Here is a 24,460-nt window from a genome sequence, read left to right as displayed (position 1 = left end):
GAGGAGAGACAGAGAAGACGACCTTCTGTCTGATAATTCACTCCCCAAGTGGCCGCAGCAGCTGGTGCTGTGCCAATCCGAAGCCAGGAGCCAGGAACTTCTTCCCAGGTCTCCCACACGGGTGCAGGTTCCTAAGGCTTTGGACCGTCCTCAACTGCCTTCCCAGGGCACAAGCAGGGAGCTGAATGGGAAGTAGGGCTGCCAGGATTAGAACCGGTGTCCACATGGGATCCCGGTGCATGCAGGGCGTCGACTTAGCCGCTAGGATCCGGGCCCAGATACAATTCCTAATTTTCAGAAAATACTGGAGCATCGCTTCTCGGCCTTTTGGCTAAGATCAACTGTAGAAAATACTGGAGTAGCAGGCTCCATGACTTCCTGAAGTAACCATTCAAAGCCTGAACTTTCGTACTTCAGTTGGGTTGAGTTTTCAGTGATTCGCTGTCTTCGTGTTTTTCTTAAAGTGCCATATTTTAAGATGTAAGTGACAATACAAAAGGCAATGTGTGGTGTGTTAGATTAGAAACTGATTTGGAACTGTCAGTTGTAGAAAAGCAAAAATTGATCAATAGCATATTTCATTGTATTTAAGTATTAGATGAGAGCAGATTTTCCTGAAATGATATTGCTGATTTGGGGAACCCGTAAGAGTTAAAATACTTTGGTGGAAAATTGGAATATGCTGTGGAAATTAGATGAGAGAGATTTCCTGAATTAAGGAAGTTATTAATTATATGCAGATTACTAAGCTGTGTGACTTGAGTTTGAAAAGCTGTGTTCATCAGTTATGCACTAATGTATTTACACTGGCTGGTGGGAACATAATGTTTTCTTTTGTTTTAGCTTGTCTGTTTCATTTGTTTTCAAGGCATGTTGTGTGATTATTTAATAAAATTTTATTTTAAAAATGGTTGGTAAGATTTACATATGTTAATGGTATGTATGTCAATGTAAAAAGATACAGGCATCTGGTCACCACGGTATTTCATATGGTTTTGTCAGGTAGCGCCAGTGGCTTTTACTTCCTTCCTAAAGCTACACACTTGAATACCTTAAAATGTGAAACTGTGATAAGATGAAAATCAGAATTATTTTCCTGCAGGGGCACAACTATGTTAGTTATAATTGACAGACCACGAAAAGGGAGTTCAATGGGACATAGCTTTTTGTCTGCTTGATTTGCAATATCCACCGGAAAACATTGTAGATGATTCATTCCGCAGAAGAGCAGAAGCTGTCTAAGTAAAAAGGAGCGTCTGCAGGATTATTTTACAAACGATGGAGACAGGTATAGCACCTTTAAGATCACTGTTACTATTCACAGGCACACGGTAGGGACTTCCATTAGATTACAGTTCCTCTGTATGACTCCATCTTCAAGTCAGTCTGGAATAACCGTGCTCAATTCTGCCCTTTTCTGTGCCTGAATATTCAAGATCAAGTATTGAACTTGATCTTATCACTTGTTATAGACTTGGGTAATTCAGGCTGCATGCCTTTATACAAAAATGAGAAGCGTCTTGGCATTCTCACAGGTTTTTGGTAAAGCTTAAATAAGATACTCTTAAATAAGATTCTTTCCGTAAGCCTTGGCAAACTCTGCCCCCAGTAAAACGCCAGGCGAACTGAATCAGACTCCTGAATCCTGCAGAAAGGTGAGCAGGAGAGGCCTTGCCCTAGCGCCATGACGCTATCATTGGGTGCAGCAGGTGCCACCCAGCCGGGCCCTGCCGCCGCCGGTTCAGCTACCAGCACCCGAGGAAGTCAGTCACCCCAAGGCTGCCAGCCCCAGACAAACCTCCAGGGAGTCCCGAACCGGCTCCCAGCTCCCAGCCTGCAGGCTGGCGCAGGCGCACAGGCGTGGGGTGGGCTAAAAGGCAAGGTGGGGCTCTCACGAAAGGAAGCCACGCCCTGCTGCCCGGCTGAGCTAATGGAGTGACTCCTTGTAGTCGCGAGCCTATGGGACGGAACGGGGGCGGGGCGGAGGGCGGAAGGAACGCTTTCACGTGAGTAGGGGGCGGGGAGGACGGGGTAGGGCGGCTGGGGAGGCCCAGGCAGCGGAGCCTCCGGGACGGCGGACTGCGGGCGGCGGAGGAGGAGACGGCGGGTCGGGTAGGGCCGCACTTCCCCTCCTCCTCCCACCCGCCCCGGGGATGTGGTCCAGCGGCCCCCGCGGGGTGTGAGCAGCCGTCCTCCCATCCCGCCCGCCGGCTGGCCGGTGCGGCCGCGCTCGACTCCCCCGACGGACCGAAAGCTGAGGGGAGCCGTGATTGAGGGGGAGGGGGAGCGAGGGGAGAGGGCGCATGCGCGGGCTCGGACGCTCCGGGAGCCCCTGCCCGAACCGGTTCCCCCTGTCTGGGTGGGTGGCCGCCTCGGAGCCTGGCTCGCAGGGCCCTGCCTGCGGCCCCGTGCGAAGCCCGTTTGCGTCTGCGCTTCGGTGTCTGGGGCACGGTCCTGTTTGGGAATGTGGCCTCTCACTCCACCTCAGTTTCTCCCTGTTGCCCACTAGGGCTGTGTTGACTTAGGCTGGCTTGGGCCTTAGTCTGGCTTTCTGGTCTACGTCTTAATTGCAAAGACTTGGTGTTCTTTGCATGTCGTTCCATCCTCTTGGGAGTCCTCCCGCGTCGTTTTCCACCCCTGCAGTTAAAGTTGTGCCAGCATCCCACCCTTCCCATCTATTTCAAGCATCTGCCCCAGCGTCTCCTAGTCGTGTTCATGGTCTTACGTGGTGAACCAAAAGATAGCTTCAGACTTGAGGGTTCCCATTGCCTGGTAATACTTTGTTCGCTAGTGTGTCAACTTTCGGGCCCTTTATCACCTGTACCTGGTCTTAATATCAACAGTCTACCCATCGCTTACCTGGGGTTTCTTCTGTCGTGGAAAGAAATGTTGTGGGGGGCAGTGTTACAGCGATCCTGCTCCTGCTGCCTTGTTCACGCTGTTACTGCTCTAGCACCTTAAACTTATTCCCACCTAGAATCTGACATCTTTTGGCTTTGGCCTTTTTCTACTTTTGTTTTCATAAAGGAGGAAATTGCTGTCAGGGACAGGGTTTCACGATTCATTTTCATTTTCTTCATAATTGGTATTCAATCGTCATGTAGCGTAGCTGGAATAATAAGAATACACCGTGTGTGTGTGTGTGTGTCCATCCAGCTGCTTTGTTTAGGAAGGAAAAACAAATGTCCTGGAAAAGTAGTTAGGAAAAATGGAGCTACTAGTGAAGTGCACATTCAGCTGTTTTTTTTTTTTTTTTTTTTTAATGAAACACCTGTTGCCTCAATGAAGTCTGTATGAAGTGGTATGTACCTTTTGTGTACGTGTCTTAAAAATGATTTTGACAGACCAGCTCCAATCCACTCCCCAAGTTCCCATAACATCCTGAGTTGGGTCAGGCAGAAATCAGGTGCTCAAAATTCAATTCCTGTCTCCCATGTGGGGAGGGCAGGGACGGGAGAACTTGAAATCACCTGCTGCCTCCTGGGATACCCTGACAGGAAGCTGGGATTTGGGAGTGGAGCTGGAACTAGGCAGTCCCAAATGGAATAAGGTATCCATAGCTAATGTCCTAACTGCCAGGCCCAATGTCCACCTCAATAAGCCATGGAAAAAGCAATTAAACATAAATATTTTGGTGCAAAACATTTTTCAAAGTCATGTGTGGTATTTTTGTAGCATATTTCGGGGAGACTTCTCATGGTAGCGCTCTGTAACGTGTGAAAATGAGTATTCTCACCGTTGTCCTGCATATTGAGAAAAATGCATTGTACACATTATATACTTTACATTTTAAGATTGATTGGAAAGGCAATTCTGAAGAGGGAGAGAGGGAGAGCTATCTTCCAGCTGCTGGTTAATTCCCCCGTTGGCTGTAAGCTAGGGCTGGGCCAGGTTGAAGCTAGAAGTTTGCACTCCATCCCAGCCTCTGCTGTAACAGGGTCCAAAGTAGTTGGACTGGCACCCACTGTGTGCTCAAGGGCAGTGGCAGGGAACTGGCTCCCAAGGAGCAACCAGGACAGTCCCGTGGGATGCTGGGTTGGCAGGCCTGGACTTAACCGCTTGCACTGCAGTACAGCCCCCTGCTTTTATCTTCTGGAGGGACATGGTTTTCCCTGAAACCATGGAATATATAGTCCACATTCTTTTAAACAAGCCTATGTTTTTTAGTGTATTTCTGGTAGAAGTTGACAACCTAGTTTCTTTTCAATTAGTCATTGTCTTTTACTCACTGTATTTGCAGCTGAAGGAAAGTTCCCTTGGAAGGTGTGGTCCTTCCCCAGTACTTGTTTTAACAAGTGGCCTGTGAGTAATTAGTTTACATCAGTGCTGCTGTAGAGTATCTTCGCAAAGTGATAACACCGGATGTGCCAAGGTTTGGACATGGGCTACCCATAATGTTATCTTCGCACAGTTCAGTATAATCAGATGTCATTGAACTTCTCCAGCATGTGGAATAAATGAACACAACATTATGAAATTATCTTCTGCAAAATAGTCAATCCTGATATTATCTAAAAAATGATTATTTATCCAGTATTCATAAAATTTGGCAAGACAATGTAGTTGCTTTGCTTTTCTGGTTTTCTGTAGTAAGTGCAGCATAAAGAAAATTTGAATCTAGGGAATTGATGTTCATGGGCATACCTGAAGAAGAAATTAGCTGTGGCAACAGCTGTTTCTCTTTTGGTATAAACTGGACACCAAAGCATCACGGCCCACTTGTACTCTTTGTTGGGATCATTGTCTTATATAGAATTTGTGATCAAAGTAGTATTGAATAGGTGTTGAACTTGTAGCCAACCTGCTTGAGCTCAACAGCGTGGTTTTTCTTCACGTGTGAATACTGACCAGATAGAGAAAGAAGCAAGGCAGAAGCCTGTCTGTTTCTAGTATTTGGTTTGGAAGTTTGCTTCTGTTTCCAAAGCAGCTGTGATACTCTGAAGAATAAAATCCTGTAAAGCCTAGTTCCCCTCCCAACTCCTCCCCCAAAATTCCACTTTCTGATGACTAAAGAATAAAAGAAAACCCTAACCATAATTTTAAGATCAATCTTGGCATTAAATAATGTGTGTTAACTTGTCTTTAAAACATGAGACGTGTGTCTTAATCGTCTAGCCGTGCTGCCACATTTGGAGTTTGTACCTCTTCATGAGTTGTAAACTGCTATTCCTTGATATTTGTAAATCTTAGTGGCAGTGAATTTTGGCAATTCTTAAGGTACATTAATGAATTTCTGTGGTAACTTTAATGTTTATAGGATTCACAAATTCTATGACAATTGAAAGTGTAACTAATTTTTTTAAAAACATTCTCTTTCCAAGTCTTTTTTATTTATATGCTTTGATAATTACAATCAGTAAGCTGTATCTATAATTTGGTTTTTTATTTGCTTCACCTTATAAGAAATGCCATGCAGAATCTTTGGGAACATATTCAGCATCACCAAAGGCAATACAAACATTTAAGGTTAAACTTGCATGAATGTTGGACGACATCATGAGTTAAAAGTTTTAGTATTTTTATAATAGAAGGACTAAGTTCGCGTGCCCTTTGAAGATAATGCCGGTAACTGATTTGGCTGCTCAGGAGCATACTGTGCCGTGTAAGTCTTTGCCACGGCACGCAGTTTTCTGTGCTGGACCTCTGATCCATTGCCAGGAGAGGTGGTGATAGCCTTAGTGTAGTCACCTGTGGAATTCTCTGGGCGATCAGAAAAAAACCTTGAGTTCTGTCCAGCAAAAGCTAATGCTCATAGTGCTGCCAATTAAAACTTGCAGCTCAGCAGAAACACTCTATATTTCTAATGGGGGGGTGGGTTTGAAATTACAGATGTTTTCAGATCTTTTAAACCTATCACCTATAGAAGTTAACTAATATTGGAGAGTTTCATAGCTTACACAGTTGTCTGTCACAACGGTGTGAGTAAAGGGCTCAGGGAACACTCGACTTAACGCATGTACAAAATGTCATGCATCACCATATAACCGTGACCCACACCCTCATGTCCGAGGGCACAAAAGTCAGGTGTGTCTTCCGCCAAACATTCCTAGTTTGTCCCAGCACAAAAATCAAATAGATCGTAGAAAAGAGAAAACGTATCTACCTTACTTAGGCTTTAGTCATCTATTGAGTGGCTGGCTTGCTTGACGCTAAATTTAAAAGCAAGAGTGAATAATGCTGAAATTTTAAGTTAAGTACAGAAAAATGAATATTCCAAATCACTTTTATTTTTATTACTGGATATTGACTAATTTTCTACAGAGGATAAGTCTGGGTAATGCTGCTTAAATTTTTTTTTTATTTTATAAAATGCTAAAGTAAATAATGATTTAGAAATCTGATCAGAAAAGGTAAAAACAAGGGTGTTTTTTAAGAACTCCATACTAGCCAAGATGTGAATGAATTGTACATTAACATGAAGCCGATTTTCCATGTTCCCTTATTGTGGAAAGGGCATCCAAATAACAATTTAAATACTTAGCTTTGTGTTGAAGTGGCATAAAGCCAACATTCCTAGAGTTCTGGAAAAAATTAAAGTGCTCTTTCCTGAAATATCCACGGAGACATGGAAACCATTTACATGGTTTTATTTTTTTCAGGTGTTGACATTACTGCACTCAGATAATTAGCATAGAGCTGACTGATTGATGTGTGTTGCAAACCTTCACTGTCTTGTGAGAGGTTCCTGGGTAGTGGGGAAGGAGGAGCTTTGGCTGTCTCAAGGATTGCATCTATCCAGTCTGTGACTGAAGGGAAGCTACTTTATGATGGAGTCAGGGCTTCACTTAAAAATATTATTTTATTTTTGCTATTGTTTGTATAGTTGAGAGGGGTATGTGCCCACGAGGGCCTCTGATTGGGGTGGGGAGGTTTAGGTATGCAGGAAGGTGGGTGGGACAGGTGTTTCAGGTTTGTTTTCTTCTGCCATATCCACAGAGTAGGAGGACAAGAAGGCCCACTCCTGCCAAACCACATCAGCACCTGGGGATGAGGGTGTGGTCCTTTGATGACATCTTAGAGACCCCATGTGGGAACACTTTTATTTATTTATTTTTAAAGATTTATTTACTTTAAAGAGTTAGAAAGAGACAGAGATCTTCCATCTGCTGGTTCATGCCCCAGATGATTACAACAGCCAGGCCAAAGCCAGGAACCCAGAGCTGCTTTTGAGTCTGCCCACGTGGATGCAGGATCCCAAGTATCTGGCCTGTCTTCCTCTGCTTTCCCAGGCACATTAGGAGGGTACTGGATCAGAAGTGGAGAGGCTGGTTCTTGACCCAGTACACTGGTTTGGAATGCCAGCATCTAAGGCAGCCACTTAACCACTACGCAACACTGGCCTCAGAGACCTGGCATCATTGATTGGAGTTTTCCTGAGTGGCATTTAGATAAGCTGTTTTTTCTTTTTTTTTTTTTTTTTCTTTTCTTGCCTTTAATTGTGGATGGGCAGAAGCTACTTTTCTTCTGTTTTCTTATTTTTTAAGCTAAACTAAAATTAATCAGAAAGTCAGTTTCTATGATTGTCTTTGCTAACTAAAGTAATTCAAAGAAGCAGCGTCCAAATTCAGAGTTAGACAAAACTATTTGTAAACAATTAGTACTAGAGAAAAGGAATTTATTTTATAATGAAGGATGGTTTTCCGTTGAGCTTTATTGAATTTGTCCCACTGAACTCAGAGGCTGAGTGAAAACCAGTGGAAAGAAATGGAGTTCAGAGCATCCCCCCCCCCAAAAAAAAAGCTGAGCTTGATACAGGATGATTTTTATAGCTTCTTTGTAGCCCGCCAGTGTAGTTTGAAAGGGCCACTGACAAACAGGAATTGGCCTGCTGCAGTATCTTTGAGAATTAATTGTGTTGCTACTTCCTGCCTTGCTTTTTTTTTTTTTTTTTTCTGAATAGGGTGTAATCACACCAGATCTGTGCTTTAGAAGGATCGAACTGAAAATAGCATAAAGGCTGAATTGGAATCAGAAGATAATGGAGGGAGGTGAAATCCAAAACAAGACAAAGACAGCTGGATATCTGATTTTGGATCAAGTTCAACAGTTTTCTGTGAGAGCTTAAGCAAGTTACTGAGCCTATCTAAGCTTCTGCCATATGAAGTAAATGCTCATTCTGACAGAGTAATGTGACAATTAGAAAATAATACTTGTAAAACTTGGGTACCCTACTGGGCAAATGCCTGAAACGCCTAAAGTTTGTGGGCAGTTGCTAAGTTTAGTTTGTTCTCCAAGTTCTGAAGTCCGTTTATAGTTTATTCAGAATATACCGTTTCCATCAGCTTTTTGAACACATCTCAGTATTTCCTCTCTAGATTAATCAAGATGATTTAAATGTTTCCCTTAAGAACCTTATAAGTCCATTTCCTTAGTGGTTAAACAGCAATGATGGGGATTGAGTGGAAGTGATGAGAGTGTTTAGTCTGTGGGAATCTTAGGTATATGCAGTGTCGCTTCCATATTTCAGGCCGTGACAGTGGGGACTTGATGAAGAGTCATTCAGACACACTCAGACTCAGAGGAACTTGTGTTTGTTTCTTATTCTAGTCATTATCTGTATCCACATCATCAGCCACATGGATATGCTACAACATGTCTGTCATTGATCCTTCTCACATGGTATAGATCCTACAAGACACAGATCAAGTACTGTTGTCTCTTAGGATCAGTGGGTCTTTGCTTCAAGATACATTCTCCCACTGTGATACCTGGTGTGGTATGGAAAATGGCATAGCGTATGCATGTTCTCTTAGGTGCAAGTCATTTCGAGGTGGCTTGCAGTACTTACAATGCTTGATACAATCTAAGTGCCATGTGAATGACAGCAAATTAAGAATCTGTATGTCAACAGTTATGAAGGAATTGTTGCCAGAATTTTTGTTTTATATATATGTATATTCATTCATTGGTTGTTTATACCCACAGATATGAAATTCATGGATATAGGAGGGCTGGATGAAAACATCAGTGTTACAGAGTAGAGGTTGTTTTTGATTCTCTAATGAGACACTTTAGCAGATCCTTGCTATTGCAAAATCACTTTGTTTCTGCTTAGAATGTTAGTAGCCCAAAGTGATACAAATGTTTGACAATACTGTCAGAAAGCTCAAAATCTTACCAAGTAAACACTGATCCAGAATCCCCTGTCTTTGTTAGTTTTTATTTTTTCTTAATTTTTAAAAAAGATTTAATTATTTTATTGGAAAAGCAGATATACAGAGAGGAGGAGAGACAGAGAGGAAGATCTTCCATCTGATGATCCACTCCCCAAGTGGCTACAATGGTTGGTGCTGCGCCAATCCCAAGCCAGGAGCCAGGAACTTCTTCCGGGTCTCCCACGCAGGTGCAGGATCCCAAAGCTTTGGGCCGTCCTCAACTTCTTTTCCCAGGCCACAAGCAGGGAGCTGGATGGGAAGTGGAGCTGCCGGGATTAGAACTGGCGCCCATATGGGATCCCGGGGCGCGTTCAAGGCGAGGACCTTAACCATTATACTCTCGTACTGGGCCCTTTCTTAATTTTTAATTGGTTTGTAAGAGATTCAACATAGTTTGTAGACACATTTTTTTTTTTAAAACACCGAAGTTTCATTTGGGAAGTAAGCATGTAAGTGTGGAAAGGATGGGGAAAGCACTTCCTGGGGAGATTCTGAAAGGAGAGACACCTACAGAGTGCATTTTAAGAATATAGTGATATTCCTCTCCTGTTTCCTTCCCTGTGTTCCTCCTCTGCCCTCTCCTCTCCCTTTGTCTTCCTTTCTCCTTCCTTCCAAACTCACTGCTTTTAAAGACTGTCAAAATAGTTCTTATCATGGTTAATTCATTCCATTTCACTCTCCATTAGCTGTGTCTGGAGAATTTAAGAGGTGATAAAGAATGGATATGAATTTCAATCAGCAGTGTTGGAGTGGATTTGTTGTTTTGGTCTTTGCAGAAGTGCATGGTTGAGAATAATAAAATTTCCCACCGAAGGGCTAAGTGTTTTGGTGTGACAGCTTAAGCCACTGCTTGTAGTGCCTGCATCCCATAACATGGTGCCTATCCCTGTCTGGGGTACTTCGCTTCTGATCCTGCTTTCTTGCTGTTAATGTGCCTGGTGTGGGATGCAGATCATAGCTCAAGCACTTGAACCCTTTGCCATCCTTTGGGTTACGTGGATAGAGTTCCTGGCACCTGGCTGTGGCTTTTTTTCTTCCCTGATGTAGCTGGATCTAGTGTAGTTAAGAGAGCAGATAAAGAAGGAATATATACATATGTATCCCTTAGCAACTTTTATGATAGGGATTTGAGAACTAGTGTAATAATTCCTCCAGTATCCGGTTGAGACTGAGCTGTGAGTAGTAGTACATGCATTTCAACTGAGGCTTTTTCTGTCTCCTGATTGCCTGCTTTATCATCATCCTCACAAATACAACTGCTGTTCTTACCGTGATTTTATAAAGGTGACCTTACCTCTTCTGTGGGTGGTTTTACTCTTTCCATCCATATTTGTCATTTGTCTTACTGATGTCATGAATATTTGAGGACCACTATGTCAGTCATTGTTCCAGGAGTTGGGGATACAGCAGTCAACAAAACACAAAAATGGAGATTGCATTCTATCTGATATAATGTTTAAATGACTAAAATGTCACATGACTAAGAATGTCAAAATAGGGTAGGGAGAGGGGTGGCAGTGCAAGGTGTTTGTGAAAGCAAGTTTGTGGGGCCTGGCGGCATGGCCTAGCGGCTAAAGTCCTTGCCTTGACCGCCCCGGGATCCCATATGGGTGCGGGTTCTAATCCCGGCAGCTCCACTTCCCATCCAGCTCCCTGCTTGTGGCCTGGGAAAGCAGTCGAGGACGGCCCAATGCATTGGGACACTGCACCTGCGTGGGAGACCCGGAAGAGGTTCCAGGTTCCCGGCTTCGGATCGGCGCGCACCGGCCCGTTGCGGCTCACTTGGGGAGTGAATCATCGGATGGAAGATCTTCCTCTCTGTATATCTGACTTTGTAATAAAAATAAATCTAAAAAAAAAAAAAAAAAGAAAGCAAGTTTGTACCGTATTGTCCAGAGGAATTACAATTACAGACTGAAGGATAGTGTAGAAGGCAGCTTTTGTTAACTGCTCCAAGTAGGGATAAAAATGAAACCATGTTGGTTCCCTACAGTCTCAAAACTGGGGTTTCAATCTCTAGAATATGGCCAGAAGTACAACAGGGAGTGCGGCACCTCTTCATAGAAACCAGCGAATGCAAGGTCTTATCCAGAGCCTGGGGAGCTGGTGTCTAACTCTTTACTTCTGTCCAAGGATGCCAAAGGAATCTTATTGTGTTAGTTTCCTGTGCTACTTAGTGTTTTCATAAACCTCATTCCTGCTGAATGATTCAGTACTTTCAGTTGCCAAAGCAAATAGTAAAGTATCTTACAAAGTTTTTTTTTTCATATCACCTCTTCAAAGGAAGTAGGTGGAAGTTTGAGTTCCATATTGTAAATATTGAAGTGTGTCGTTTTTGAGTCCAGAATATTATCCAAAGTCAACTATCTCTGAGATCACAGCTTCGGATGACTTTAGCTTGCCTTGTGCCATGCTACCATTAATTTCATTTTGAAAGAAAGTTTATTTCTTTGAGTTACAAAAGGGGTTAGAGAGTGAGAGGGAATCTTCGTCCACTGGTTCACTCCCCCAGATGTCCACATCAGCCAGAGCTGGGCCAGGCAGAATCCAGGCGCTTCATCCAGATAACTCACTTGAGTGACGGGGCCCAGAGGTTCAGAGCTGGATCAGAAGTGGAGCAGCTGGGACCTGAGTTGGTACCTGTGTGGGATGCTGGAGGCATAGGCAGCAGCTTCATCTGCCACACCACAATGCCAGCATCTTTTAGCCTAATTTTATAAAATGAAAGACTTAATGGGTTGAGCATGAAAATTTTTTAAGTTCTGAAAGAAGAAAAACGCCGCATTATCCAAGGAAGGCTAAAATTTGTCGTGTTGTAAAGACTTCCTAATCTAATGGAATGAGTGTAGACTTTGGGGAATAAATGAAATTTATGGCTTTTCCGGTTATCTTGTTGCGAGTTACATTGCATTGAACAACTTATGCTGTTTGTCTAGGGTGAATGTGTTCACTGTACCAGGCTCCCAAATTAGGTTTTAAAGTGGTAGATGAGGTTGAGCTTACTGCATGGGTCAGTAAATAATTGAATGATTTTTTGTAAGTGACACATCTTTGTACTTTTTACTGGGGATCGTTGACATGAAACGCAATTTTTTTTTTTTTAAGATTTATTTATTTGAAAGAAAGAGGAAGAGAGAAGAAAGAGAAGAGAGACAGATTTTCTATCTGTTGGTTCACTCAGTCAGCCATGATGGCTGAGGTGGGCCAGGCTGAAGCCAGGACGGGTCTAAGGCCCACATATTCCAGCCATCTCCCTCCCCAGGAGCATTTCTAGGGAGCTGGATCAGAAGTTGAACAGCTGACACTCTGTAGTTTTTGTAGGCTGTGTCTTATCCTGCTGTGTGGTAATGCCGTCACCAAGGAGGTAATGTTTATGTGGTGTGGAAATAGTGATTTTTTTTTTTTTAAGGATTTCTCAATTTGTAAAGCATTTCCAAGACAAGTAGATTTCATGCTTGTCTTATTTGGAATTTGTTGAGTGTTAATGTGAACTTTAGTTGTTACAACTATGCTAGCATTTTAAATTTAAGCATTACTTATTCCGGGAAAGCCTTACCGTGTCTTCACAATAACGTCGTACTTACATTTCGTTTATGTGTTCAGCTTTACAAACCAAAGAACAGGAAACAGGTGTTTTCACATCTTCCCTGCTTCTTGAAGATGGACATTAGAATTACAGTATATGCTTAAGTTATTCTAAAGGGAATATGATTTTATTTATTCACATCTTGTAAGTCTTGGCCCTGAATTGCATAGAATTCCCTTGTTATCTGGGGGAAAAAACCCTCTAAATGTAAAGTGTTGAAAATCCTGGGAAAATATTTTTGGGAGTATTGTTTTCAAGTTTATCCTTGTGTGTGTTTTATAAGATTTAGAGCACAAATGAAAATCTGTCAGGTATTCTGCATGAATTTCTTCATGGTTTTTGTTTTTCAGGCATTGAGAAAATATTTAATCATTCATGATTTGATCTTCATTCTTGAGTTATGGATGACAAGGCTTCTGTTGGAAAAATCAGTGTCTCCTCAGACTCGGTGTCCACTCTTAATAGTGAAGATTTTGTCTTGGTTTCCAGGCAAGGGGACGAAACACCATCTACAAATAATGGAAGTGATGATGAGAAAACGGGACTCAAGGTAAAACTCCATTTGTCTGCATTCATTTTGCTTACCCTTGCTACTAAGCCTATTGCAGAATCACTCCATAAATACATAGGAAATGTTGGAGGAAAGTGAAAATGTGAACATTTATGTTAAATTGTAGATGCTTTTTTAAAAATTATGAAGCTATTGAAATACGTAGATAGAACTAAATAATTTTTAAAAATATGCTATGTTTGTGTTTAGAAAGACTCAGTATGGCTGATTCATTCTCCATATTTATCTGTAGAGTTGATGCAGTTTCAATCAAAAACCTTTGAAGATCTCTTTTACTTGAAAGTTAGTTACAGAAAGAGAGAGGGAGAGGCAGAGCTTCATTCCCTGAATGGCTGCAGTGGCTGGGACTGAGCTAGTCTGAAGCCAGGAGTTTCTTCTGGATCTCCTGTGTAGGTGCAAGGGCCCAAGAACTTGGGCCATCTTCTGCTGGTTTCCAAGGCACATTATTAGCAGGATGCTGGGTTTGTAGAGGAGCTGCGGGGACTTGAATGTGTGCCCAGGTAGGATGCTGGTGCCCCAGGCAGCCGCTTTACCTGCAGTGCCACAGTATCAGCCCCTTGTTCAAAATTTTATAGTGTGAATTTTTGGATTTGAGTTTATGATTCTTTATTTTGCAAAGCTGTTTCCAAATATATAATTGGGAGATAAACAACTATCAATAGCTAGCCATTCTTTTTTTTTTTTTTTTTTTTTAAAGATTTATTCATTTTATTACAGCCAGATATACACAGAGGAGGAGAGACAGAGAGGAAGGTCTTCTGTCCGATGATTCACTCCCCAAGTGAGCCGCAACGGGCCGAAGTGCGCCGATCCGAAGCCGGGAACCTGGAACCTCTTCCAGGTCTCCCACGCGGGTGCAGGGTCCCAATGCATTGGGCCGTCCTCAACTGCTTTCCCAGGCCACAAGCAGGGAGCTGGATGGGAAGTGGAGCTGCCGGGATTAGAACCGGCGCCCATATGGGATCCCGGGGCGCTCAAGGCGAGGACTTTAGCCGCTAGGCCACGCCGCTGGGCCCAATAGCTAGCCATTCTTGAGCATGAAAATAAAGTTAGTCATTAATGTGATTGCCCCTTATTTCTATTCTCTTTTTCTTTTCTAATATTTTCTTGAAATATAGTTAGTGTACATGTAAAAAAATTGCACATTTTTATAAATGAGTTTCTGGTCTCATATAACACTCAAACAAAATCTACATTAAAAATAGCATGAGAAGAACTTGTAGCACAGGAGTCGTCACTATTGCCGTTTCTGCATTTGTTTTTTTTTTTTTAAATGTGATAAAAGAGCATGTTGTTATTTATATAGCAGGATTCAGTGGAGCAATACTTAACAGTATACCAAATGATGAGTATGTCTTATTTTACTTACCATAATGACCAGTTATATCCATTTTTTTGTGAATATCAGGATTTCATTCGTTTTTGTAGCTAATATTCCAGTGTGTAAATGTACCGTATTTTCTTTATCTAGCTGTCAGCTGATGACTACATTTAGTTTAATGAGGAGTCTTCATAGTGTTTTCTATGATTGTACCAATTTGCATCCCTATAAACGTTGTATCAGGGTACCTTTTTCTCTGCATCAGCATTTGTTATTTTTGAAGGCGTGCATGTGTGTGTGTTTTGGGAAAGTCATTCTGAGGTGGGGTAATGCCGCATTGTGGTTTTTATCAACTTCTGCTTTGGGCTGGTGATTCTGAGCATCTTTCCCTGTGTGTGTTGGTGGTTTGTATTTCATCCCTTGAAAAATGCTTGACCATACCCTTTGCCCAGATCATGATTGGATTGTTTGTTTTTCCTTGTTGAGTTCCTTTAGGTCCTAATGTATCTGGAGATTGATCTTTTACCAAATGCATAGTTTGCAGATATCGTCTCTCATCCTGTCAGTTGGCTCTGCTGTTCACATGCTTCTTGTAGCTTGTTGTAATTCCATTGGTCTGATTTTGCTTTTCTTGCCTATGCTTCTTTCTGAAGTCTTATCCAAGCAGTCTTTCCTGGGCCAGTGTTTTGCAACATTTCTCTTATGTTTTTCTCTAGCGATTTGAAAGCTTTGCATCTTAAATTTAGATGTTTGATCCACTGTAAGTTGGTGTTCATCTAGGATGTAAGTGAAGGTTCTTGTTTCAAGCTTCCACCTGTGAAAATTCAATTTCCTGAACACCTTGTATTGAAAGGCTGTCCTTTAGCTTCATTGTCAAAGGTTCATTGGTTGTAGATGCATCAGTTAATTTCTGGGGTTTCTGTTGTATTCTGTAGGTTCACATGTCTGTTTTCATGTCAGTATTAGGCTGTTTTAAGAATCCTGTAGTGTGTCTTGAAATTTGGAATTGTGGTACCTCTAGCTTTGTGCTTATCATTTAAGATTGCTTTAGCTTATTGGGTTCTTTTGTGTTTGCATATACATTTTAGGATTTTCTTTATGATTTATTTATTTTTGGGTAAATCTTGGAGAATGTTCTTGAGATTTAAGATTGAGATCACGTTAGATATGCAAATTACTTCTGATTTTTGATACTGTTCCAGTTCATGAACCTGGAAAACTTTTTCATGTTTTTATGTCTTCTCTTTTTTTCATTAGTATGTTGGGTCCAGTGTGGGTGGTTTATGTGGCCTGTGACAGGTCAGCATCGCTTTTTTATAAAGTTTAAGGTTATTGAAGCAACTTCAGGTTTCTGATCTTCGACCACTCATGTTTATTTTTTCTTTGTGAAGCAACTGCTACTTTTTCTATACTCTGTTACTATTCTGCGTTTTATGTATATATGTGAAAACAAAGTATTTGATAGTTGTCATTCAAATATAAGTAATATTTAGAATATTCCCCTGTTTACATCTGTTCATTCAGTGTGTAGTTAATGAATAACTTCTAGGTCAAGAACAATTGTATGTACTGGGCATATTAGTGGAGAACAACCCAAGTAAAGCCCCCTGCCCCTGTTCTCTGCAAGCTTTTATTCTATGGGAGTGGACTCTAGACAGATAAGAAATTAAGTGTGTCTGGTAAGGTTCTGTGCTCTGAGGAAAACACAACAGGATGCCTGGATAAAGAATGAATGGCAATAATAATAATAATAATAATATTATTAAAGAAAAACAAAAAATATAAAAAAAACTAAAAAAAAAACAAAACAAAGAACGAATGGCATTATGAATTGTTCCTCTTAAAATCTTTGTCAGAACATGTAAGATTTATTTCTTTGAAAGAGTGATAAAGAGGCAGAGAAAGAGCAAGAGACCCTCAGCAGCCAGCACTGTGCCAGGCCGTAGGTAGGAAGCAGAAGCTCCGTGCTGAAGTCCCAGGTGGACAGCAGGGCCCGGGCACTTGGCCCACCTGCTGCTGCTTTCCCTGGAGCTCCGTGCTGAAGTCCCAGGTGGACAGCAGGGCCCGGGCACTTGGTCCACCTGCTGCTGCTTTCCCTGGAGCTCCGTGCTGAAGTCCCAGGTAGACAGCAGGGCCCGAGCACTTGGCCCACCTTCTGCTGCTTTCCCTGGAGCTCCGTGCTGAAGTCCCAGGTGGACAGCAGGGCCCGGGCACTTGGCCCACCTGCTGCTGCTTTCCCTGGAGCTCCGTGCTGAAGTCCCAGGTGGACAGCAGGGCCCGGGCACTTGGCCCACCTGCTGCTGCTTTCCCTGGAGCTCCGTGCTGAAGTCCCAGGTGGACAGCAGGGCCCGGGCACTTGGCCCACCTGCTGCTGCTTTCCCTGGAGCTCCGTGCTGAAGTCCCAGGTGGACAGCAGGGCCCGGGCACTTGGTCCACCTGCTGCTGCTTTCCCTGGAGCTCCGTGCTGAAGTCCCAGGTGGACAGCAGGGCCCGGGCACTTGGCCCACCTGCTGCTGCTTTCCCTGGAGCATTTGCAGGAAGCGGGATTGAAATCAGAGCAGCTAGCACTTGAACCAGCAATGTCTGCCCCATTCTCACCCAAAGTTTGAGAACAATACTTAGGGAAATAAAGAAAAACAAAACAAGCTAATATTTTAGAGAATCCTGGGAAGACATTTGAGTTGAGACCTGAATAAATGAAGAGGAAAGCCATGGAGAAGTGTGTGCAGAGGGCTTCCTGGTAGGATCAGCGGAAGCGAAGATGCCAAGGAGGAGCGCTGTTATTAGGACACAGAGCAGAGTGAATCAAAAAAGAGTTAAGGCTTGAGAGCCAGCGATGGAGTGCATTGTGCAGTGTAGCTGCACTGTGTAGCTAGGTAGGAAATTTGAACATTGTCATAAATGTGAAGGGACTTTTTGAAAAGCCTAAAATGGAAATAACCTAATCTTATGTTTCTATAAAGTTTTTTTTTCATTTATTTATTTTAATTGAAAGGCAGAGATACAGAGAGAAGGACAAACAAGAGGAGATCTTATATCAGCGTGTCCGCAGGGCCGCAAGAGGAGCCGTTGGGATCTGAAGGCAGTGCCTGTGTGGGATGACAGTGCCTCAGGTGGAGACTTAGTCTACTATGCCATGGCACTGCCCCTAATTTTACATTTTTAAACTTCCAGCAAGACAGGATATCCTACTCCCCAACAAAACTGATGATAGTTATTTAAAAACAAAAACAGTGTCAAGTGTGGAAGTCTTCCAGGGGGAATATAACAGATGGAAAAACACTTATTCAAGGAAATTTACTGAATTTAACCATGAGAAGCAAGAGTCTTGTGTTTCGACTGAGATCTGTTCCTTCCCTTCCCCCATCTGAATGAGACAGTGATACCACTCCAGATTGGCACAGTGGAGATGACGTAACTCCCTCTCCCCCAGAGCCCTTTCAGGAATGAGCAGGACGCCAGTGTGTTATCCTTTCTCTAGGTTGCCTGTTGCCAGCTAAGTGTGACTAGGAGTTGACCCACCCCACACCATTTTGTGCTCAGTCCCCCCCACACCTGTGACTGGGGCTTTGCTTTGGGCGCAGCGTCTTAACGCTAGGGGAGTTTACTGGTAGGATGAAGCAGATCATCAAACAGAAAGCTTCTAATGTCTTCCCAAAGGAACTCACCATTCACAGCAAACCAAAACGTTTAAGCCTAGAAGGTTACTTTCCAAAACAGTGAAGGTTGGGAACAAAGGTAGTTGAGGAAAGGGCACAAAAATCAGAGGGCTGTTTAGGCTTTACTGCTGGTCTGCCTTGGAAAATAAGGCGAAGATAAAGCTGGGAGGCGACCAAGGACATCTGGACTACTCACTTCAAAGGAACCTGCATTTAATTGGTTTAGTCAGTGGGTGAATTTATACTCTGGTGCCTCATTGAAATCCACAGAGCAGTCAGCCAACAAGTGGAGTTCTGCAAAGTGTAGTCAGAGAAACAGAAAGCTCTGCCCAGATCCTGTCATCCCAGGGTGTCTGTGCAGTTCTGAATATGCTGCCCTGAGAAGCAGCGTCAGAAACCTAACACTGTCAGAATCAGAATCTGTTCACAGAACCAGCTAGTTGTTTAGCAAATATAAACCATCACAAATCCCGAAGCGGGAACCCAGAGTCCAGAGTTGGTACGGTATAGATCTAAAATGTCTGATTTCCAACAGAAGTTCTTGAGTTGTAAAGAAACAGAAAAATATCCATACACCCAGACAGCAGGCAGCAGAGAACTGCCTATGGAAGTCATAGTGGATCTAACATGTAATACTTTCAAAGTAGTCATTGTAAATATGTTTGATAGACTGAAAGGCATCTTTTTGCAGCCAGGACTAAATAAGACCAGTGCCAGCAACCTACATCCTAACCCAGATCTTCTACTTGAGTGGCTGGGGCCCAAGCAAGTAAGGCATCACCTGCTGCCTCCCAGGGTATGCAGTAGCAGGAGTTGAAATGGGTGTTGGAACTTGAATATACCACTCTGCTATGAAATGCTGGTGTCCCAAGTGTTTTCTTAGCTGTTGTGGTAAATGCCCACCCCACGAAATGGGCTTCTTAAATAGGATTTGGAAATCAAAATTATTCCTTGATCTGTGGAGTGCAGAATGAAGGTTGTTTTAGCATTCATCAGTCTCATTAATCTCATTGGTGTGTTGTCAGTGAGCAATTGTTCCCAACAGTAGGCTTAAAATATTTCAACAAACCTCATTGTAAGTACCTGTACCTTACTGTTCCATGTGTAAAGAACAGGTAGAGCGGAGGTAGTATAATTCTTACAAGCCCTGGACATTTCAGAATGATGTTCAGTTATCATTCAGTTTAAAGTTTTAAGTTTAAAGTTATCATTCACTTTAAAGTTTCAGTTTAAAGTCAATAGCTGCATTACTCCTAACCAGATGGTCAGTCTGTCATTTAATTTTTTTTTAAGTTTTACTTTTTTTTTTTATTGGAAAGGCAGATATACAGAGAGAAGAAGATAACAGGAAAAAAAAAAAATCTTCCACCTGCTGGTTCACTCCCCAGGTGGCCACAATGGCCAGAGCTGAGCTGATTCAAAGCCAGGAGCCAGAAGCTTCTTCCTGGACTCCCACATGGGTGTAGAGTCCCCAGGCGTTGGACCTCTACTGCTTTCCTAGGCCACAGGCAGGGAGCTGGATGGAAAGTGGAGCAGCCGGGATACGAACTGACACTCATATGGGATCCTGCTGCATGTAAGGTGAGGATTTTAGTTGGTAGGCTATCACACCAGGCCTATCATTTAATGTTTGTAAGCCAATTATTGGCTTGTCTTCTCTAACTATGAGAGTTCTAGATGTTGTCTTCCATAATAAGCCTGTTTTCATTTACATTAAAAAAACATTGTTTAATGTACTTTTTTTGGGTTGTCTTAGCTACATATTTTGGATAACTTGCTGTAGTTTCTATGCCAGCACTTGCACTTTTATGTGTCAAAGAAGGTTTCTTAAATCTAATGAATGAACAAATTTCACAGTCTGTTTCTATGGTTGATTCATCTATTTTGGTCATCATAAAATTGGAGAAAATTTAAGCTGTGTTCTGGTTGGGTTTTGGCTTAAAGGAATGTTGTAGCTTGTCTAGTCTTCCAGACCACTAGAACATTGTAGCAACAATAAGACAGTTTTGCTTGTTACTCATGTGTTCATTGGTGTAGAACTTATAATTCCCTTCAAGAAATTTTCCTTTGTATGCACACCTGCAGGAACTCTTGCACAATATGCCCAGCTTTCCATCTTTCAGTATTCTTTCCTCAGTAAGCCCAGTCACTTGTGCTACTTTTTAAAAGTACTTATTAGGGCCAGTGCATTGGTGTAATAGGTTAATTCTCCATCTGCAGTGCCAGCATCCCATTTGGGCGCCGGTGTGTGTCCTGGTTGCCCCACTCGCCATCCAGATCCCTGCTTATGAGCTGGGAAATTTTTGAGAATGACTCAAATTATTGGGTCCCTGCACCCGTGTGTGGGAGACCGGGAAGAAGCTCCTGCCTCCTGAGTTTGGACGGGGCCAGCTCTGGCCATCGTGGCCATTGCAGAGTGAACCAGAGAGTGAAGATCTTTTTCTCTCATTCCCTCTGAAATCTTCCTTTCAAATGAAAGTAAATCTTTTTAAAAAATGTTAAATGGTTATTATTTTTTTTTTCAGTTGAAATTCAGAATAACAGAGGTCCTCTGTGCATGGGTTCACTCCCCAGATGGCTGCACAACCTGGGCTTGGGTAGCCTAAGCCAGGAGCTCCATACTGGCCTCGCATGGGAATGATTGGCATAGGTATTTCAGCCAGTGTCCACTGCCTTCCTGTGCATAGTAACAGGAAGCTGAATCAGAAGCGGAAGAGCTGAACCTCAAGACTAGCACTCTGAAAGAGTACACTTATTTTACAGTTGGGAACTTAACGAGCTGTAATTCCAGACTGAACCTGAGAGATCCACAGCAGTTTCTTTCAGTTGTGTAATGTTGGGTCTCAGGGAGTAGGTCTGAGGAGAGGAAGAGAGCTCTGGGAGTGGCTGCTCAGAAACACTGTTGGAATACACAGTGTTTACTAAGTTTGCTGTTGCCTGTGGCAGCAGTTTGTGGTGCCTCAACCAGTTATAGTAGTATCAAATTGTAAGAGAAATAAAATGAATACATGTTGTTGGAAAAGTATCATCTGCTAGATTTGTTAGACACAAGAGTGGAAAGACTTTGTATATAATGTAGCTGGGAAGTGCAGTAAGCCAAGTGCAGTGGAAAGAGGTGTGCTTGTTTTTAAAACTAAAGGTTTAATGAAACACTCTGGGGTAAACAGACGAAATTAGTTGTGAGCAGGCCTGTCTTCAGGAAGTTCTAAGGTTCTTCATCCTAAAGCAAGTGACTAAACAATTAATTAAATCCACATTAAAAAGACTTTATGAAAGTGTGCAATAAAGGATAGTGTGTTTTTCCTACTTTTGTGTGTGTAACATATATAGTGTTCTATATTTGCTAATAATTGGAAAAGGAGACAGGTAGAAACAAAGATGTATTTAGAATAAGGAAATGACTGTGTGTGGTAACACAGATTGACGTAAACAAATGAAAAGGATCATAAATCATGAGTATATTTAGTATAGATAAAACTGTATTTAATTATTGAAGATGTATTTATTTATTTAAAAGAAGAAGAGAGAGGGATAAGCAGGAGACCTTCCATCTGCTGGTTGATTCCCCGGTGGCCACAGCAGCAGGTCTGTGACAGGCTGCAGACAGCCTGGAGCATCTTCAGGTCTCACATGTTGAATGCCAAAGCACTTGGGCCGGCTTCCACTGCTCTCCAGGCACATCAGCAGGGAGCAGCCAGGGCCTGAAGCAACGCCCCTATGGAATACAGGTGCTGCGGGCTTTACTTGTGGGCCACGGCAAGAACAAAAGTAAATTGAAAATTCGTGACTGGAGTGTTAGTATACACTTCAGTGAGAACTAAGGGAATTAAGTGTAGAAAAAGCATTTTTTTAAATCTAACACCTTTTAATGAAAAAATAAAACAACAACAACAAAAAAAGCAGACTAGGAGTTGAGTGAAGAAGCTTCTGAAGCTGATAAAGGGTAATCATAAAAAAATAAGAAATGAAATTATACTTGATGGTGAAGAAATTGATTATTTGCCCTCAATTCAGGAGCAGGTAAGTGATGCCTGCACTTGCACCTGTGTCTGCTCTGCTGGAGGTTATAGCCAAGGTAGTTAAAATTAAGAGCATCCAGATTAGAAAGTTAGAAACAGTCCATGAATGTCATAATTGTTCTAATTTAAAATCTTGAAGAATTCACCAAAAATGTTATTAGAATTAACAGCTTCAGTAGCAAGACAAAAAATTAGACACCTGAAGATCAGTTTTACTCAGTACATTTAAAGTTAGCATAAAATAACATTAAGCAGTTTTACTTATTATAGCATCAAAAAGAATAAAGTACTTAAAAATTAAATAGGGCCTGGCATGGTAGCCTACTGGCTAAAGTCGTCACCCTGCATGTACCGGGATTCTATATGGGCGCAGTTTTAACTCCAGCGGCCCTGCTTCCCATCAGGCTTGCTGCTTGTGGCCTGGGAAAACAGTTGAGGATGGCCCAAAGCCTTGGGACCTTGCACCGTGTGGGAGACCTGGAAGAAACTCCTGGCATTGGACTGGCTCAGCTCTGGCAGTTGTGGCCACTTGGGGAGTGAATCGATGGATGGAAGATCTTCCTCTCTGTCTCTCCTCCTCTCTGTATACTTTCCAACAAAAATAAATAAATCTTTTAAACAAATTAGTTTAAATAGTACAATTTATACTTGAAAACTAAAAGATTATTGAAAGACATTACTGAAAATTAAATTAATAGATGTTCTCCAATGTTTAAGACTCAGACTTAATATTGTTAAGATGCTAATGCTTCCTAAATTGAGTTGTATGTTCAGTGCAGTCCTTATCACAAGTCCAAGGTAACATTTTTCAGGAAATTCTCAGGATAACACCAAGTTACATGGGGTGGCAGTAAACTCTGAATAATTCAAATCATCTGGAAAATGAAGAGCCAAGTTAAGTCATGTTTTAAAATTCAGAACCCGGTACAGTTGACATCGACATCTAAGTCATTGAAATAGATTACAGAATTCAGAAATGAAACTCTGGCCCAGTGGTTAGCAGATTTAGGCTGGGGGTCCAGACTGTGTGTCGGGGAAAGGATGGTTCTTTCAGCATGCTGCCAGCAAAACTGGATAGTCACAGGCAGAATAATAGGATTGCGCCTTAGTTTCCTTTTACCATATATAGAAATTAGTTAAAATGGACGAAAATGTGAAAGTGAGTACTAAATCTGTGGAACTCATGGAAGGAAATGTAGGAATAAATCTAAATAACCTCAGACTTAGCATTGGATTCCTTTTTTAAAAATAATTTTAAGAGATTTAATTATTTTTATTGGAAAGTCAGATTTACAGAGAGAAGGAATGACAGATTTTCCAGCTGCTGGTTCACTCCCTAAGTGGCTGCAACAGCTGGAACTAAGGCAATCCAAAGCCAGGGGCCTCTTCCGGGTCTCCTAGGCAGATGCAGGGTCTTAAGGCTTTGGGCTGTCCTCTGCCACTTTCCCAGGCCACAAGAAGGGAGCTGGATGGAAAGTGGAGCAGGCAGGATATGAACCGGTGCCATATGGGATCCTGGCACATACAAGGCAAGGACTTTAGCCACTAGTCTCCCACACTGGGCACTTTTTTTTTTTAAGATTTATTTAATTTTATTGGAAAGTCAGTTACAAAGAGAGAAGGAGATACAGAGAGAAAGATCTTCCACCCTCTGGTGCACTTCCCAAGTGGCCACAGTGGCCAGGGCTGAGCTGATCAGGAGCCAGGAGTTTCCTCCCAGTCTCCACATGGGTGCAGGAACCCAAGGCCTCTGGCTATCCTCCACTGTCTTCCCAGGCCACAGTCAGGGAGCTGGATGGGAATTGGAGCAGCCAGGACACGAACTGGTATCCACAAGGGATCCCACAGTGTTCAAGAGAAAGATTTAGCCACTAGACTGTCATGCTGGGCCCTGAATTGTATTCTTAATTACCATGCCAGCAATGAAAGCTAAAAAAGGGAAATGTTGAAATTTCAAAAGTTATCGCAATAGGGAAAAACAAGTAACTTGAAAGAAGATAGTAAATCATATCTAATTATGTTTTTGTAATGAGGAGTAAGAAGACCTAAAAATCGAAGTGTCCACCAATTGCAGATGAGTTAAACAAAACGTGTATAACTATGTAAAAATCAACAATTAAAATAATTGAAAGTACCGAAACATGTATTG

The 24,460-nt window shown here is 42.3% G+C and overlaps 1 protein-coding gene across 4 annotated transcripts in view; it reads left to right on the top strand.

Annotated features, from left to right (window-relative positions):
- The window catches only part of RABGAP1 (RAB GTPase activating protein 1), a 176,038-nt gene that overhangs the window by 8,726 nt on the left and 142,852 nt on the right, over window positions 1-24,460 (top strand). For 2 of the 4 annotated variants that reach the window (XM_058672900.1, XM_058672898.1), the window contains exons 1-2: window positions 2,020-2,112; window positions 13,092-13,291. In XM_058672900.1, the coding sequence (XP_058528883.1) occupies window positions 13,142-13,291 (150 nt within the window). In that variant the 5' untranslated portion in view covers window positions 2,020-2,112; window positions 13,092-13,141. Of the gene's footprint in view, window positions 1-2,019; window positions 2,113-13,091; window positions 13,292-24,460 lie in introns of those variants that run through there. The other 2 variants (XM_058672897.1, XM_058672899.1) reach the window with 1 other exon arrangement.

Source organism: Ochotona princeps, chromosome 14, assembly GCF_030435755.1.
Source record: "Ochotona princeps isolate mOchPri1 chromosome 14, mOchPri1.hap1, whole genome shotgun sequence".
Classification (NCBI taxonomy): domain Eukaryota; kingdom Metazoa; phylum Chordata; class Mammalia; order Lagomorpha; family Ochotonidae; genus Ochotona; species Ochotona princeps.
The sequence above is the reverse complement of the archived record's forward strand: the minus strand, read 5'-3'. Positions and strand labels throughout refer to the sequence as shown.